This window comes from Phocoena sinus, chromosome 4 (assembly GCF_008692025.1).
Source record: "Phocoena sinus isolate mPhoSin1 chromosome 4, mPhoSin1.pri, whole genome shotgun sequence".
In the NCBI taxonomy this organism is placed as follows: Eukaryota; Metazoa; Chordata; class Mammalia; order Artiodactyla; family Phocoenidae; genus Phocoena; species Phocoena sinus.
The window spans coordinates 48473622-48490228 of record NC_045766.1 but is presented as its reverse complement, the minus strand read 5'-3'; the positions used below and the strand labels follow the sequence as shown (position 1 = coordinate 48490228).

Sequence of the window (16607 nt, the reverse complement as noted above, 5' to 3'; positions counted from 1 at the left end):
GGAACAGGAAGCATCAAGGAGACTCAAACACAGATGCCCTTCCTCCCCGTACCTCAATGTCCTAAAAGAGTCCTCCTCAGTCTCTTCTCAAGCTGCTTTCCAACGAAGTCCTACTTTCCAGGTCACTGGAAATACTGGCTTGCCCCTCCCCACCAGGAAACATTAGATTCTGCCTCCTGTCTGGGAGTTGGATGAGTCTTGTCTCCAGATAAGACAGCGATCGCATTTTGTGATCAGATGGGCAGACTGTTATCTGAAGAAGTCACAGCATTTCTTCTCTTCTGGTGCCAGAAAGGATTGCCTGGGTGCTTGAGACCTGGGTGCACTAGTGTTCGAATTTGGGCTTTCTTTATTGAATAGAGTTCTGTTTTCTCTGTTCATGCCCAATAGTTAAAGTGGGGTTTCCTATTCACATAAGTCCTAAGTCACTAAAGTAACATAGAGGAAGGCAAATCAATGAAATGTTATTAGTTATTGAGAGGTTACTGGGTACAAGACACGGTGCTTGGCTCACCATGGGTCAACATAAAGTTGGTTTATTCAAAACTATGCTTTAGAAACATGACTGTCTCCCAAACCATACATGATTGTCTATCTTTTCTTTAATAATACTATTAGCTAATGGGAACCTAATCGAAAGAAGTTTTTGTTCTGTTTTGTTTTGGGGTGTTTTTCTTCGTGGGTGGGTGAGGAGTTCAAATTAAAGAGCAAAGCTGGAGGTTAATATAACTTTAGTACTTTTAACCAAAGGCTGTTTTGGTTTAGGGGCATATATTTTGTTACCAATGGTAAAAGAATTAGGGTGGGTTGAAAGGAGGAATAACCAAGAAGAAAGAGACAACAAAATAATAATTTGAGGTAAGTCCTTACGAATGTTAAGAATGAGTACACTACTTATTACCAAGCTGTTCCAGTTTAGTCAATGAAACTCTACAGGGCCATGCCACATCCCCCAAACACGTAGCATGATGTTCTGTCTCAAAGTGCCGTTCTACTGTTACGGCATTAATAATGAAGGAAGGGAAAGAGAGACTCTTTGATAAGGCTGGAGGAAGAAAGATAGGCTTTCTGATCCGGTTTGGAAAGAGATGAAGAGCCAGGAGAGTGGAGGGGGGTCAGAGGCGGGGGTGTATCTCTGCTGACCGCAGCACGTGGTTTTAGAGGCTGGCGGCCTGGCTCGTCCACGTTCCAGCTTCAGAACCTCGGATAAATCCTCAGCTTTACTGACACTCACTGTCCTCTTCTGGAAAGGATACCACCACCTTTCTGATGTTTTTTGGAAGTTATTAAACACAGGCTCTACAGCTATGTTTTCCAGTATAATGGCCACTAACCACATGTGGCTATCTAAATTTAAATCATTAAAATGAAATAAAAATTTAAATTCAGTTCTTCAGCTGTACTAGCCACATTTCAAACGCCCAATAGCCACGTGAGGTTATAGCTACCCTACCGGACATCACAAAGAACACTTCACCACCACAGGACTCTGCTGGACATTGCTGCTCTAGATGGGCCACTGCTCTGGAGATACAAATCCTGGGTTCAAATCCCATAACTGCCACTTAGTAGCTGTGTCACTTTGAATAAATGCCTTAACTGTTCTGTACCTCAGTTTCCTCATCTTTCATTTAGAGATGGTTAAAAATAAATCTCCCTCACAGGGCTGTTGTAAGAATAATATATACATATATATATATATATATATATATATACATATATATATAAATCAGTTACAATTGTGCCTGGTACATAGTAAGCATCATATAAGTGGTGCTATTCTATAAGTGAATTGTTACCCAAGATAGGATATGGGCAGCATCTGGCACATAGAAGGAGATGGGCAAATATTTCTACCTGACATGTGATGAACAGAAAAAGCAGAGAGGGAAGACCCTCTTTTTTAAGCACTATGACTTGCATTTTAGACATATAACCATATGACCTCCCCGTTTTTAGCCTCACAATAAAAGACTCTCTTTTTTGTCTATTTTACCCTATATCCATTTGCAACAGAATGAAATCCAGAGTTCAAAATAACAAGGGGGCTGTTTTAATCCTTTTATGTGCCCCAAGGGGAGCTCACCCCTTTTTACTTGGAGATTTTCACTAACTAAATAGAATGGGGTCCTAGTCAGATGCAAACCACAGATAGGAAGGAATTACACTCTCAGCCCTTGCCTATGACAGGTGAGACCAATTAAGTGTTCTCAATACCTGGCTCTGAACACAGAGGCTCATTTGTTGGGATACTCATCAGCTGTCAAAATATGACACAGAGTTTGACCCACCCTACCCAGCTTGGTGCTAGAGAGACTGTACTTCTTTATGTATCTCATTGATTCAGAATATAGTGAAATGGGTCTTCTGGGGCTGGGTCTGAACACCAGACACCATGGCCTTCTCTTCTGGGGTAGACAGAGAAGAGCAGGTCACATCTGGGCTGGCGTCTTCCGGGGAAAGGGGGGAGGTCAAAGGCTCCAGGGCAGCAGGTCCACCAGCCTAGCTTGGAAAAGGGACTTTACACTTTCTACCAAGCTTCAGATCTCAGAGAGGGCAACAGTCTCAGACACATCAGTTCCAAGTACAGGTCAAGGTGCATGGATGACCAATAGCCCAGATGGACCTGAAAGTTTGTAAACCATCTAATCCTCTACCTCAAGGAATATTTTTATTCTTGTTTATATTTGTTAAGTAGATTCTCCCATTTCTTTGTCATGTTGAATGAAAGGGTGTCTTTTCCCCTTCTAAATCATTCTTTCAGCCAAGACATTCCAGCAGCATGGCATAATGGTTTCTTGATGTTGACTCACACTGACCAATACATGGTTACTTGTAAATATCATTCTATGATTCCATTTAACAGTAGACCCCATATTAAGGACTAAAAATGTACCAGCAGTGAAGATCTTCTAGAGGATGCGTTCTTCCTTTTAAAATCCCATTACACTGAAGAAGAAGAAAATCACAACAGCTTATTCCTAATAGGAGGTCACCATCAAGCTTGCACACTACTACACTCAACCCATGGCTCTCACTGCTATAAGATGAAACAAGAGTGTTTGAGGAGGACGTGAACAACAGTGCTGAAGGCCTCTGACAGGCCAAGGGAGGGAGATGAGGGCTAGAATATGTCCATTGGATTTAGCAACACAGAAGCCACTGATTATTTCAGCAATGCACTTTTGGTGGCAGGGAACACACAGAAGGCAGAACAGAGAAGGCCAACGACTGACAAGATATGAAGAAGTGGGGACAGCCTGGAGGACAATAGCTGAAGTGTGGCAATACCTAAAGAGGGCACGGCAGTTTGGGGGAGGAGGGGTGTTTTTGTTTCTTTTGTAAGATGAAACTATCGAGAATAATTCGAATTCTTAGAACAGTCCAAGAAATTATCAGAATTAGCTGCCTTTGGGGGATGGAGGATAGTCAACCTGGAAAGAAAGAAAACCAATCTAAGAGAAGCCAGGGTCACAGGATTGAGGTATTTGCTTTGGGGGCAGATTCTATCTTCCTGTATTGGCCTGAGCTTTGTGTAGCAACTGGGAGAATCCTGACCCCAGGCTCCTGGTAATTCCAATCTGCTGTGTAAGGATGATTCTGTAACCAAGTCGGAGCTTTCCTTGGAAATTCTCTGAAAATTCCATCTCCAAAGTGAAAAGAGTGATAATGATAATATTGGCTAATCTAATTCCATGAGGGAAACAGATCCTAAAACAGTTCCCCATAATGGAGACGCATGGAGACATAACTACAAAAACCAAGGATATATCTTCATTGCCAGGAACAGGAGCAGGCTGTTTTGATTTTCAATTAAACATTTTTCCCTGATTTAAAAAAAAGATACATGCTGACCACAGAAAAGATGAAAATAGAAATCATTCCTAATTCTACCACCTACTGATCCCTCCTTTTAACATTTTAACACTCTGCCTTCAGAAGAGAATGAAATTAAATCGTACACTGTACAGTTTATATCCTTTATTATTGTTATAGTTGTTTTAAATTAATATATTCTGAGTAATTTGTTACGTCATTAAATATTATTTTAGAACAATATTTTATTGGATGCTTAAAATTTTATTCTTTGAATGCCTCATAATCCATTTAACTCTGTCCCTATTTTTGGCATTTACATTGTTTCCAATTTTTACCACTATAAATGATATTGCAATGGCCCTTAAAAAAAAAAAAAAACTTTTTTGCACCTGATTATTTTCACATGATAGATTTATTTTCCAAAAACATTTATGTCAGTTCACACTCCCACCGTCAGTGTACTGAAGTATCATTTCTTTGATCCATATTATTGAATATTTGTATTTGCATTAACAGTTGCTACTTAATGTGCTCTATGAGGAATACATTTGAATTCAAGAACTTGCAGTTTACAAAAATTTTAACTCAACAGCTTGGAAGCAAGCACTTTTAAGTCAAATAGCTTGTAGGTTGTAAATTCATTTAAAAGTCCCCAAATGGAATCTGGCACTCCTCTGTGAGTTAAGTGCTGTTGGCATTGAAATGTGCTCTTCCTAATGAACAGACATGCTGATAGTCAGGAAAGAAACCTGCCTCCAGAGAGGAGGTCTCTGGGCTGTGGATCCAGAGTATGCCCCAAGGGCCTGCAGATCCACGAACCCTGAGTGGGTGCTATCTTCCAAGTAGACTCAGAAGCTAGAAATGAACAGTATACCCACAGGGCAAAGTGATCTCCATTTTTCAAAAACATTAAATTCCAGGCTGTCAAAGTGCTCAACTATTTTCCTCCCAGATGAAGGAAAAAAAAAAAAAAAAGCAATGAAGCAAACTAAAAATTATACCTTCTCTTCTATGGTGCATACTCTATAATGTATGAGATATTTACTCCTCTGACTGGGTAAAAGACTGTTTGAAGTCTCCAAGGAGCTATTGTACATGAACCATCTATACCAAAAAGTACAACTGTAACCTTAACTAGACGTTAATGTTAATTTTTTTTTTTTTTTTTTTTTTTTTTTTGCGGTACACAGGCCTCCCACTGTTGTGGCCTCTCCCGTTGCGGAGCACAGGCTCCGGACACACAGGCTCAGCGGCCATGGCTCACGGGCCCAGCCTCTCCGCAGCATGTGGGATCTTCCCAGACCGGGGCACGAACCCGGGTCCCCTGCATCGGCAGGCGGACTCTCAACCACTGTGCCACCAGGGAAGCCCATGTTAAATATTTTAATATTATAATATTGTGGATTTTTAATTCAGTCTTCCCTTGACTTAATTAATATTAAAGGATCAAAAACACAGAAATATAATTTATTTATAACTAGGTAATATAGATAATTTGGTTTTCCAAAGGGATTTGTGAAGGCAGTCAATGAGTTTAATCATTTGTAAAATCTGAGACTTGAATTAAATGGTTTCTGAGGTTTTGTGTTCTTTGATGTTATGCACAAAGGGTACTCAACAAAGGAAGTCATCTTACACTGTAATAGATGTCTCAAGAGAACACGGATTATTACAAACTCCTATTGTAAATTATATCTTTTATAAAGAAATATTTTATGCCAAATATTCTTTTTAGCTGTGGAAAAATCTTCATTCTACAAACAACTGTTGATTACCTACTGTTTGCCAGTCCCTGCTATGGTCCCTGGGGATTCGAGAAAGAACGACACAGACAAGTCCATACCTTCAAGGGGTTTACAGTCTAGAGAAAGGATACAGACAATGAAAACATAACTAAATAAATGTCAAGTAGGGTTAAATTACTCAAAAATAAATGGATGGATAAATACATAAGTAGAGGACAGAAAGACAGATAGAGAGATAGACGATAGAACTTTTGAGAAAGAGTCTGAAAGAACAGGGCTACTTTTAGCCCAGATGATGCTGGAGGGCTTCTCTCTGCAGAGGTGACATTTCAGCTAAGACTGGAATCTGGAGAAAAAGAAAGCCATGCAAAGACCTGAGATAGGAAATTCCAGGTAGGGAAAATAAGTGCAAAGGCCCTGAAGCAACAGAGAATTTAGTGTGTTTCAAGAACGGAGAGGAGGTCAGTGGACCAAAAGGGAGGGTGGCAGGCAATGAACTCTGAGAGGAAGTAGACACCAGGCCGCTTACGGCCCTATAGGCCATTGTAAGGAACTTGGATTTTATTTTCTTTCCAAGACAAAACCATCTGGGGGGCTTTAAAGAGATCCAAGCCTTCAGGTGTATAACAATCTGTGGCAAGACACAACTTAACATATGCTGAGTTGGGGGAAATCAGAGAAGAGGAGCCCCAAGTGGTTAACATACGTTTAATGACAGATGAGATATGAGCTGAGTGCCAAAAGAACATGAAAATATGGATAGCTTTGGGGAGGCAAAGACGGGGAAAGAAGCAAAGGCTAAGAAGTAAAATCTTGGTAGTCAGTGTTTTACTTCGTCGTCAGGCCTGTCTTCCTGGCCAGCCTGGGAGCTCCGAGAACAAGGGGGGCATCTTCCTCCTCTTTCTGTCTCTGCATCTTGCACACACGATGCCAGACATTTAGTAGGTGCTCTGAACCCATTAAAGCAGATGATGTGTATTGAAGACAGTACAAACCCAGAGTAAAGAGGGGTTGGGTATGTGGCGTCAGGCTTTGCTGAGAACCGAAAGTTCATGAGGCGTGTATAATAACCTACATCGATAAAATTAAGATCTGTCCACTTGTCTGTTTATTGTTCTATCACATACAAGCGGCCATTATCAAGATTTGAAGGATCTGCTTGAAATTATCTGACTTAAAATGCAGACTCTTTAGAATAGTAGAAATTTCCTTTGGGGGCACTGGAAGGAATCTCAGAGACAAGAATCTACAGAATAACTGAATCAAAGTACAAAGAGGCCTGGCTATGGGTTAAGACACAGTGAATAGGGAACACAAAAGGAGTTTCAAATATGGGCTCCAAACCCATAGGCACAAAGGCATCCAAATTGCAGTTATGGATTTGTGAGGGAGCTTCTCCTATGGGCAACTCTATTTAGCATATGCAGGAAGAGAAGCTGCAGGGATGTATCTACTTAAAGATTTTCCTGAGCGATACTGAGGAAGCCAGCTGGTTAATAAAGAAAAGTGTTGATTAGACTCCTACAAGACTCTTGCTTCTCCAAATTAGGATGAAGAAATTCCCACTGAAGCCAAGTCAATAGGAAAAGTTTTCAGGAACATTAAACACCCTCAGCTCCTTTAAAGGAACATTACCACATAGACAGCTAGGTAAATGCCTCGCTTTCCTTTGGGGATCACCCCAAGCCTGGCATGACTGTGATATCATACAAAGAAAATGGAGGCAGCTCTGTCCACCTTCTTAAATATGGAGCAGTAGGAAGAGCACTGGCGTGACGTCAGGGGGAGGAAGGAGGGGAAGATGATGTCAGGTGGGGATATCCTCCCTGCCTGGGTGTTGGAGGAGAAAGTGACATATATATATATACATATATATATATATATATATATGTACAACTGAATCACTTTGCTGTACACCTGAAACTAACACAACGTTGTAAATCAATTTAAAAGAATAAATATATATTTTAAAATATGTATCAGAAAAAAGATAGATGTCATTGTTTTAACATATTGAAATTTAAGACTGCTTATTACTGCAGCAAAAGCTGATTAACACAGTCAATAACTTTTTAGAAACAGAAAAAGAAATAGCAAGCTTTGTAAAGGAAGCCGAAATGGTACCACCTCTTTTGCATAGCTATTCAGTTTTCATAGATTCAAACTCTCCTTTAAAAAACATTCCAAGCAAAACAAAGCCAGCTGTGTCTGAGATCTCAATCAAACACTTAGCAAAGACATATTGGGAAGGTTGGCAATCTGAAAATCAGGAACGCTGGTTTTAAAGCCAGCTGTACATCTGAGTGAGTTTGTCAGGCACCAGCATTGCATGATTTAGGAGGTTCATGCGTGTGCGCGCGCACACTCACACTCACACACACACACTCACACTCACACACACACACTCACACAGGGCCAGACTGATCAAAAACATCTCCCTTACCACTCTTTTATGGTTCAAAAATGTCACCATGATAAACTGCAGCCTGCCCAAGAAGTACAAATCAGAACGTGATTGATCTAGAAGCCATACCATGTGAGACACTGCTGATCACTGAAGAAATTGAAGATGTTTAGTCTGGGGAAGATAAGACTCCAAGAGATATGTTAGTTGCCTTCAAAAACTTGAAGACTTTCCTATAAACAGATTAGCCCTATTAATCAGTACAGATACAGAGAACAAAACTGGGGACAACAGGAGAAATTTACCAGGACATAGATCTCAATTCAATTTACTAGGGTGTTCTGTTCGGACGCCGCAGACCCTGGGATTCACATATATCTGACCTGTGTCTGGCCGCCTCGTGTAAAATCATAGTGACTCACAGGCAAGTGACTCCACAGTTGGGAGACGAACTTAGAGCCATAACTGGCAAGTTTGGAAGAAACAGAAGAGCAACAGAAGCCAGGACCTCAGCAGAGAATCTGCCATCAAAGGCTCCGGCTAAGTGAGCCACCATAAGCCACAAGCAAGAAAGTCAAAAGGAGGTCGTGCTTTCAGGGATAGGGTGGTGACTACAGGTGAATCCACCATACCCTAGCCACCTTTGTGTGTGTGCATTTGGGGCAGAAAAGTCAAGGGTGTAAAGGAATGAGAGCAGATATAACATCCAAAGGTCCAAGCAAATCGGCTGAGGATACCCCTTTAGATAACAAAACACCGGAAAGGAGAAAGCCCTTCCCTAAAAGCATGAAAAAGGCAAGCATGAACACCTACAAGTGAAATACCAGGGTGTACAGTCTGCAGCCATAGGATCCAGGGGAGCTTCAGCAGAGAAGAGCCCTGGGTAAGGGCTGGGCAGTAGGCCAAGGACCCTCTAAGAGCTGCCTAGGGAGGTGGGAGGGGGTGTCAGCAGTCAGGGACAAAAAGACCTGGTCATCGGCCAGAGGAGGGTGATGCTAGCAGGCTGCCACTTCCTGGCAGTCATGTATGCCAGACACTGTGCTAAAAGCTCCACACACGTTAACTCCTTCACTCCTAACTAGCCCTGTGAGCTAGTTAGCGCCCTTATTATCCCATTTTATAGATGGCAAAACTGAAGCATGGAGAGGCTCTTAGCGAGTAAGGGCAGAGCCAGACTTTGAACCCAGGGGACCTGGCTCCTGAATTAGGTTCTTAACGAGGAGCCAGGAGCTCAGCCCAGAGGAGAAGCAGCAGGGCTGGTGGGAAGGAGGGCAAGCACACGACCCAGCGTACAGGAGTTGGGGGCGGGGCCTCAGAAGGCTCCTTCAGATCCTGCAGTCACCTGGAAGGACTCATCAAACCTGGCACTTTCAACTGCAACCTCCTTTTGCTTGGGGACGTTGACTAGAAGAATTTTGTTGCAATCCTAACTGTTCAACCACGTGAAGGGGCAGCTTCTACCAGCCAATGTTCCTGCTGCTCCAGATGTTCCAGCAAAGGCTGGACACCAGCTCACAGGAAGTGTCGGGAAGGGATTTTTGTAATCCCTTAGCGTATTTGCAAAATCAGGCAGGAATGATTTGAGGCTGTTTACTGTTTTGTTAGCCTTCGTTTCCTTCCTCTCTTCACCTCCGAACGCAGGCTCCAACCTAATTCAACAATTCTACCTAGTCGGTGAACTTCCAAGCCATAAAATTATTTTCATCCTCACACAAACCTGCTCTTTCTGTCATTATACTTGGAGCCCACTGAACCCTCAAGCATGTCGGCAAACACCACAATGATGACTTCCTTCTCCCAGGGGCCCTGCAAGCCTTCCTTAGCTATAGCTGTGAAGTATTTTGAGAAACTTGAATTAAAGTGCTAGAGAAAGCACAACACACATTTATTGCTCATCTTGGAAAGACAAGAGCAATAAGCTTCCAAAACTCTCTTTGATTAACATAATCTGGGGGTAATGAATATGGATATTGTCAATAGTCACTTAGAAGCATGTTTTCTTTTGTACATTTTGTTCTCTCCAGTAAATTTCCAACCAAGAAAGGAAATGCCCCAAGCCCCTGTTTGCATCAATAAAGCAAGCACTCAGAGGAATTACACGGAGGGAATGGAGCCAGGAAGGAATTCTACCACCTTCAACTTTTATTCTAGTTGATTCTCTATGTTTTCACCATGATTTCTGATTATCTACCAAAGTGAAACTGTCACGTCCCTAACCAGCCTGGTTCTTTTCTCAGTGTCTCTGTGACAGTTTCTGATGAAGGGCTGATCAGGACAAATATCCCAAAGGGTATCTCCAGATCCACAGTCACCGCCTGCAGAAGACTGCTGCTGAAAGGCCCAGTTACCTGCCCAGGAAGAGAAACAGGAAGTACCTGTCGGCCTTGGGACCCCACGTGGAAAATGGCAATGGGTCAGTCAAAGTTCTCCAGAGAAAGAGAACCAATAGGATTTATACAGATACATATGAGGGAATTTCTTACATGAGGAATTGGCTCACATGTTATGGAGGGTAAGAAGTCCCATGATCAGCTGTCTGCAACCTGGAGAACCAGGAAAGCTGATGGTATCATTCAGTCTGAGTCAGAAGGCCTGAAAATCGGGAGGGGCAGGTGGTGTGAGTCCCGGTTTGGGTCTGAAAGCTCAAGAACCAGAAGCACCAGTGTCCGAGGAGAGGAGAAGATGGGTATCTCAGCTCAAGCAGAATCAGTGAATTCACTCTTCCTCTGCCTTTTTGTTCTATTCAGGCCCTCAAGGGATCAGATGATGCCCACCCATGCTGATGAGGGGATCTTCTCTACTCAGTCCACCGATTCAGATGCTAATCTCTTCCAGAGACACTCTCACAGACACACCCAGAAATAATGTTTGACCAGCTATTTGGCATCACTTAGCCCAGTCAGGTTGACAAGTAAAATTAACCATCACAGGCAGTATCTGGTTTTCTACACCAGCATGTTAGTCATTACTCACAGGGCAGTGGACCCTAACCCTGCTGTGCTAGAATCACCTGGGGAGCTCTAAGGATCTAAGGAATCCCTATATCTATGCCACACCTCAGACCCATTAAATTGGGATTTCTGGGGCTGAGGCCAGGCACCATTGCTCCTGAAAGATCCCCAGGTAATTCCCCTGTGCAGCCAAGTTGGAGAACCACGGCTGCCCTCAGCAGCAGGTCCACACCTCACTCCCCTCTGTACTGACACATCTGTCCTGGCACTGACTCATCATCGGGCACGAGTCTTCAGTTAACTGCACAGCAGCTACAATGAGCTTTTAAAAATGTAAATCATATCATGTTGCCCACCTGAATAAAACGCTCCCATGGCTTCTCATGGCTCTTAGAGTAAACACAAACCCCTTGCCTTGGCTTGAGAGACGCTCAGCAGTCTGACCCTGTGCCCCTCAGGCAGGAAAGCCAGGAATAACAGCTTGGCAACTGGAGCCAAGGCCCAGCTCTGCACTTATGGGCTCCATGACTTTGGAAACGTTACTGGACCTCCCCGGCCTTCTCTGCCTCACCTGTAAATGCAGATTTAACTAGTTGACACATGTAAAGCTCTCACGTGGTACCTGAATCCTCCTCGTCACACTGTCCCAGTGTCACTCAGTTCCCAGAGCAGGCCACCCCGTCTCCCCTCTGGCCCAGCTCTGCAAGACGCTCTCCCCTGACACCTGGCATGACCGGCTGCTTCCCGTCACTCAGGAGCCAATGCTGTGACCACAGAGACCCTCTCGCCCCTTCATCACCCTGTCTGACTTCCTTTATAGCCTGTATTCATTTGCATGGGCTGCTATAACAAAGTATCACAAACTGCAAGGCTTAAATAACAGAAATTTATTGTCTCACAGTTCTGGAAGTCTGAGATCAAGGTGTCAGCAGGGTTGGTCCCTTCTGAGGCTGTGAGGATGGATCTGTTCCAGGGCTCTTTCCTAGCTTCTGGTGGTTTGCTGGCAACCCTTGGTGTTCCCTAGCTTGCTGACGCATCACCCTGATCTCTGCCTTCACCTTCACAGCTCGTTCTCCCTGTGTGTGTGGCTCTGTGTCCAAATTTCCTCTTTTTATAAGGACACCAGTTGTATTGGGTTAGGGTCCCATCCTACTGCAATGTGACTTCATCTTAGTTGATTATTCAGTACATCTGCAACGACTCTATTTCCAAATAAGGTCACGTTCTGAGGTACTGAGGATTAGAGCTTCAACATATAAATTTTGGGGGGACACTACAACATACCCCTTATCCCTCTCTAGAATGATCTGGTTTTTATTTTTCTATCTGTGTGTTGAATTGTCTTATCTATCTTCACTGAATGTTATTATTGATACTGTCTGATTTTTCTGCAATGGCCATGCTATATACATTTGTAATATGAAAAATAAGTAAAGACAAGGTTTTCAGAAAACAAAAAACCTTCTCCCTCGCATTGTGATTTGGGTGACCATCATCTCCAGTTCTAGACTGGAAACTCCACGGGAGCAGGGACCATGTCTTTGCATCCCTGAGCCTAACATCATGCCTGGCACATAACGGATGCTCAGTACATGCTGGCTGGGTTGAAATTAAATAGATGTGTACATTGATTTCCCCACAAGAGCTCAAGAGCTCCAGTAGAGCAGTTGTTCTTGCAGCCTTCCTGGTATACATTTTCTCACAAATCTGGAAATCTTAAAAAAAAAAATGCTGGCACTCTAGGCTTTTGAATGACTCTGGTATATACAGTGGCACTATCTAAATGTACTGATATCTAAGATGTCAAGAATTAACACACAGCATGAAGCAACGCTGCCAAATTTAGGAGGAAATTAAACCAGTAGGTCCATCACCCAACCCCTGTGAGCCAAACTGCTACATTTCACCTGATTCTTCTAATTAGGTTGTATCTACAAAACTTTTAGAAGTGGACAAGTGTTACATTAAGTGCTAAGTCGTATTAATTAATAATATGGGTAGATTACACGGGCTGGAACTTGCTGTAAATGTAAATGTCCTAGGCTTATCAGCACAGTACTTGGAATCAATGTTCCAGATGTACTTTAAAAATTCTTTATAGAATTTTATGAAGCTTCTGGCTTCCAAAGAAAGTAACTTCATATAATCTTGGCATTTTCTAACTTGACAAAACTTTAGAAATCATCTAGTACAATAATTCTCAAGTCTATCAGACCCAGCACCTCTTTTTTGTAATACATATCTTGATACACCCCTCTTTAATATCCTAAAGCAAAATTCATGGGTAACCTGCCTGTATATAACATATTTCAGTATTTAAACACTCAGGCGAGTACAGCTGTCATCATGAGATGCTTGCACTATATGAAAAAGTACTGTAAACGTGCCAGTTTCAAACGGCAGGCTGTTACAGGTGTGCTGAATGGGTGATGCAGCACCATAGGCTGCACTGAAAGGGTGCCTTCGTTTTCTAAAACAGTGATGAACTCCACTTAAGTTCAAAACTAAAGAATTTACAATCTTCCTTCAATTTATTCTATAATTGCCTTCCTGGAAAAGTCAAGGTACTTGTCTATTAAAACCATCCAAAATAATCTCATGTGCTTATATGTAAAACAGAGTTAGGTTTTAGCTTCAGATCATCATAACCAGAATTTTCACCTACAAGAATGTCCAGGGCTTCCCTGGCGGCACAGTGGTTAAGAATCTGCCTGCCAATGCAGGGGACACGGGTTCGATCTCTGGTCCGGGAAGATCCCACATGCCGCGGAGCGACTAAGCGCGTGCGCCACAACTACTGAAGCCTGCGTGCCTAGAGCCCGTGCTCCGCAACAAGAGAAGCCACTGCAATGAGAAGCCCATGCACCGCAATGAAGAGTAGCCCCCGCTCACCACAACCAGAGAAAAGCCTGTGCGCAGCAACGAAGATCCAACGCAGCCAAAAATAAAATTAATTAACTAAAAAATAAATGTCCGATATCTGAAAATGGTATGACACCATCCCACGCGTTTAACATCTCTGGGGCCCACCAACAAAATGCCATGAACACTCCCCCTACCCCAACCTCTGAGAGCAAAAAATTTCTCAAAACATTTTCATTTCATTTGAGAACAAAGTTCGAAGACAATCCCGTGGGGTGGCACTGCCCCTCTTGAGAGTCACAGATCCAATTTTACATCCTTATATAAAAAATGAGGACTTGTGTCCCCAGAGATTATGCCCAAGAATCACAGACCAAGTCTTGGCAGAGCCAGGTAAGAAGCACTTAGAGTTTGACAGAAGAGCATTCTCCACAGGCCAGGCATTGTCTTAAGCTCTTTTTAGACAAACACTAATTTAATTCTCACATCGACACAAGGCAGGAGGCTTGATTATCCCCACTATGCAGTAGAAACTGAAGCACAGAGACATGAAGTAACGTTTCTAAGTTCCCAGAACCGTAAGTAGCAGAGCCCTGACTCAGACCACCCTCTTCATAACAACTATGCCACACAGTGCAAACTACGGACTGTCATTTAGGACTGGAGGCAAGACAAAGGGGGAAATGCAACCCTCCTGCATTATAAATACACAGGTTAGATCAGTTCTACCAGTTCAGTACACTGACCTCCATCAATGCCTTCAAGCCATAGTTTGTTTCGCACTTGGTCTCATCTACCTTTTTCTTGTGTTTTTCCTGCAGACATTCATTCCCAGGAGAAGTCTGCCCTGGGGACCTCTCGACCTTTCCTAAAAGGGAGATCCCTGGTCACTAGATGAGTTCCAGAAGCATCCACTAAGGCTTCTGCAGCCCTCTGCTATCAGTTGACCTTCACCACAACCCATCTCGCTCAGGATGAGTGGCTTCCTCGCCTCCCTGGACCCCCGGCGAGTGCAGTGGGGGGCTGCCTGGTACGCCATGCACTCCAGGATCCTGCGCACCAAACCGGTGGAGTCCATGCTAGAGGGAACTGGGGCCACCACAGCACATGGCACCAAGCTAGCCCAGGTGCTCACCACCGTGGACCTCATCTCACTCGGAGTCGGCAGCTGCGTGGGCACTGGGATGTACGTGGTGTCTGGCCTGGTGGCCAAGGAAATGGCGGGACCCGGCGTCATTGTGTCCTTCATCATTGCAGCCGTTGCATCCATACTGTCAGGTACGCAACTTGTGCAGGCGCAGGCCTGTGGAGAGCGTGCCTGCCGGCCTGTTACTGTTCGTCCCGCTCTCCTAGAGTATTTAGTGGTGAGATGAGCAAAGTGGTCATCATGCCCCCTTTTTGCCTTGACTATCAGGGAGTTCAGTGCTAGGTTTGGGCTCATTGTAGTAGCTTCCTTTTTCTTTGGTTTTTCGATCCAAATAAATATTCTGGTGCCTAGCCATTGCCCAACTTCTCATTCCCTGTCATGTCCTAATGGCTCTATTTTTATTCTGTCTCCCTTTCAAGAGAAGAAAGGTCAGTTCTTTCGTGGGGGGTGGATATAGCCAGGATATAAATAATAAATACTGGATCGGCAGAGTAGCAAAATGACAAGTCAGTAAATCTGATATGATTGGGATTTTATGAGCCTCAAACTAGCACTGTGATCTCCAAGCAGGAGGAAAGCAAGTTAGGAAATAAAACCATCGTGAGAATCACAAACCACCATCTGCCATAGCACTTCAACAGACTGATGTTCTGCAGAGGTAGCTCAGCTAGCGCCTTCTCTCTCCTTGAGAAAGAATCATAAAACGCGTTTGCTTTTTTTAATGAAGTACCAGGACTTACATGTTGATAGTTTGTGAAATAGCTCTATTTCCTTTTCCTCTTTCCTCCTCTTGAGTTGGAATCCACAGTATCTTCCCAGATGCTGGGGATGGGTCAATGGACACCTTGAAAAAGAAAGAAAAGGAAAACTTACTGCTTCTTGATGGTTATACTGCAAAATCATGTGGCTTTGCTGGGTTTGGGATTGGCAGATCACGTGGGTCAACTCATGTCTTGGCAGTGAATGTTGTGGCCTCTTCAAATGTTTCTGGAGAAGTAAAGATGCTAACCTACACTGGGAGTTCTGTGTACTAATGCACACCATCACAAGAAGAGTTCTACATTAGTATCGTACATCCAGACTAAACAGTCTCCATCCATGTGGGATGCACAGACTAGGGAAATGCCATCAGAAAGTGCACTGGTTTATATCTGACATCGTTTTAATGTGATGAGGAAAATATTTCCAGGACCGATTTGATTTATCTCCTGTCATGGCTTATATCCTTGTTGGTCTTACCACTATCTTTTCCTGAAGTCATTCTCTAATATGCATGAATATCCTAATATTTGAGATTCCTGCAGAATAGAGGATTTCTTCCTTATATATGAATAAATTCTGTGGATGCTTGAAATTCTATTAATATTAACCTGATTGCAATCATTTTCAAACTTGTTTGGCAAGGAAATTATTTGGGGGAAGGTGCCAGATTATTACTCACCATAAATTTATAAATCTAAAAATGTTAGCACATAGAACAGAAGAGCAGTGGTAAGACAAAAGGGAGGCATGTAACCAGGGAGTCCTACAGAGGACGTAGGGCAGACGGTTCAGAGTCCTGCCTGGTCAATGCAGACTGCACAGTCTCCTCTAGATCCCATCCTATTAAGGCCCAGTCCCCCAAACCATGACAATTCCCACAAATGAATCCTTGCTTCTTATCCTTCAAGGTGCTTCAT

At 43.2% G+C, this 16607-nt stretch overlaps 1 protein-coding gene across 1 annotated transcript in view; it reads left to right on the top strand.

Annotated features, from left to right (window-relative positions):
• Window positions 1-16607, top strand: part of SLC7A14 (solute carrier family 7 member 14) — a 120162-nt gene that overhangs the window by 36738 nt on the left and 66817 nt on the right. Inside the window, exon 2 of the mRNA XM_032630792.1 lies at window positions 14603-15059. Within this exon, the coding sequence (XP_032486683.1) occupies window positions 14756-15059 (304 nt within the window). The 5' untranslated portion in view covers window positions 14603-14755. The remainder of the gene's footprint in view (window positions 1-14602; window positions 15060-16607) is intronic.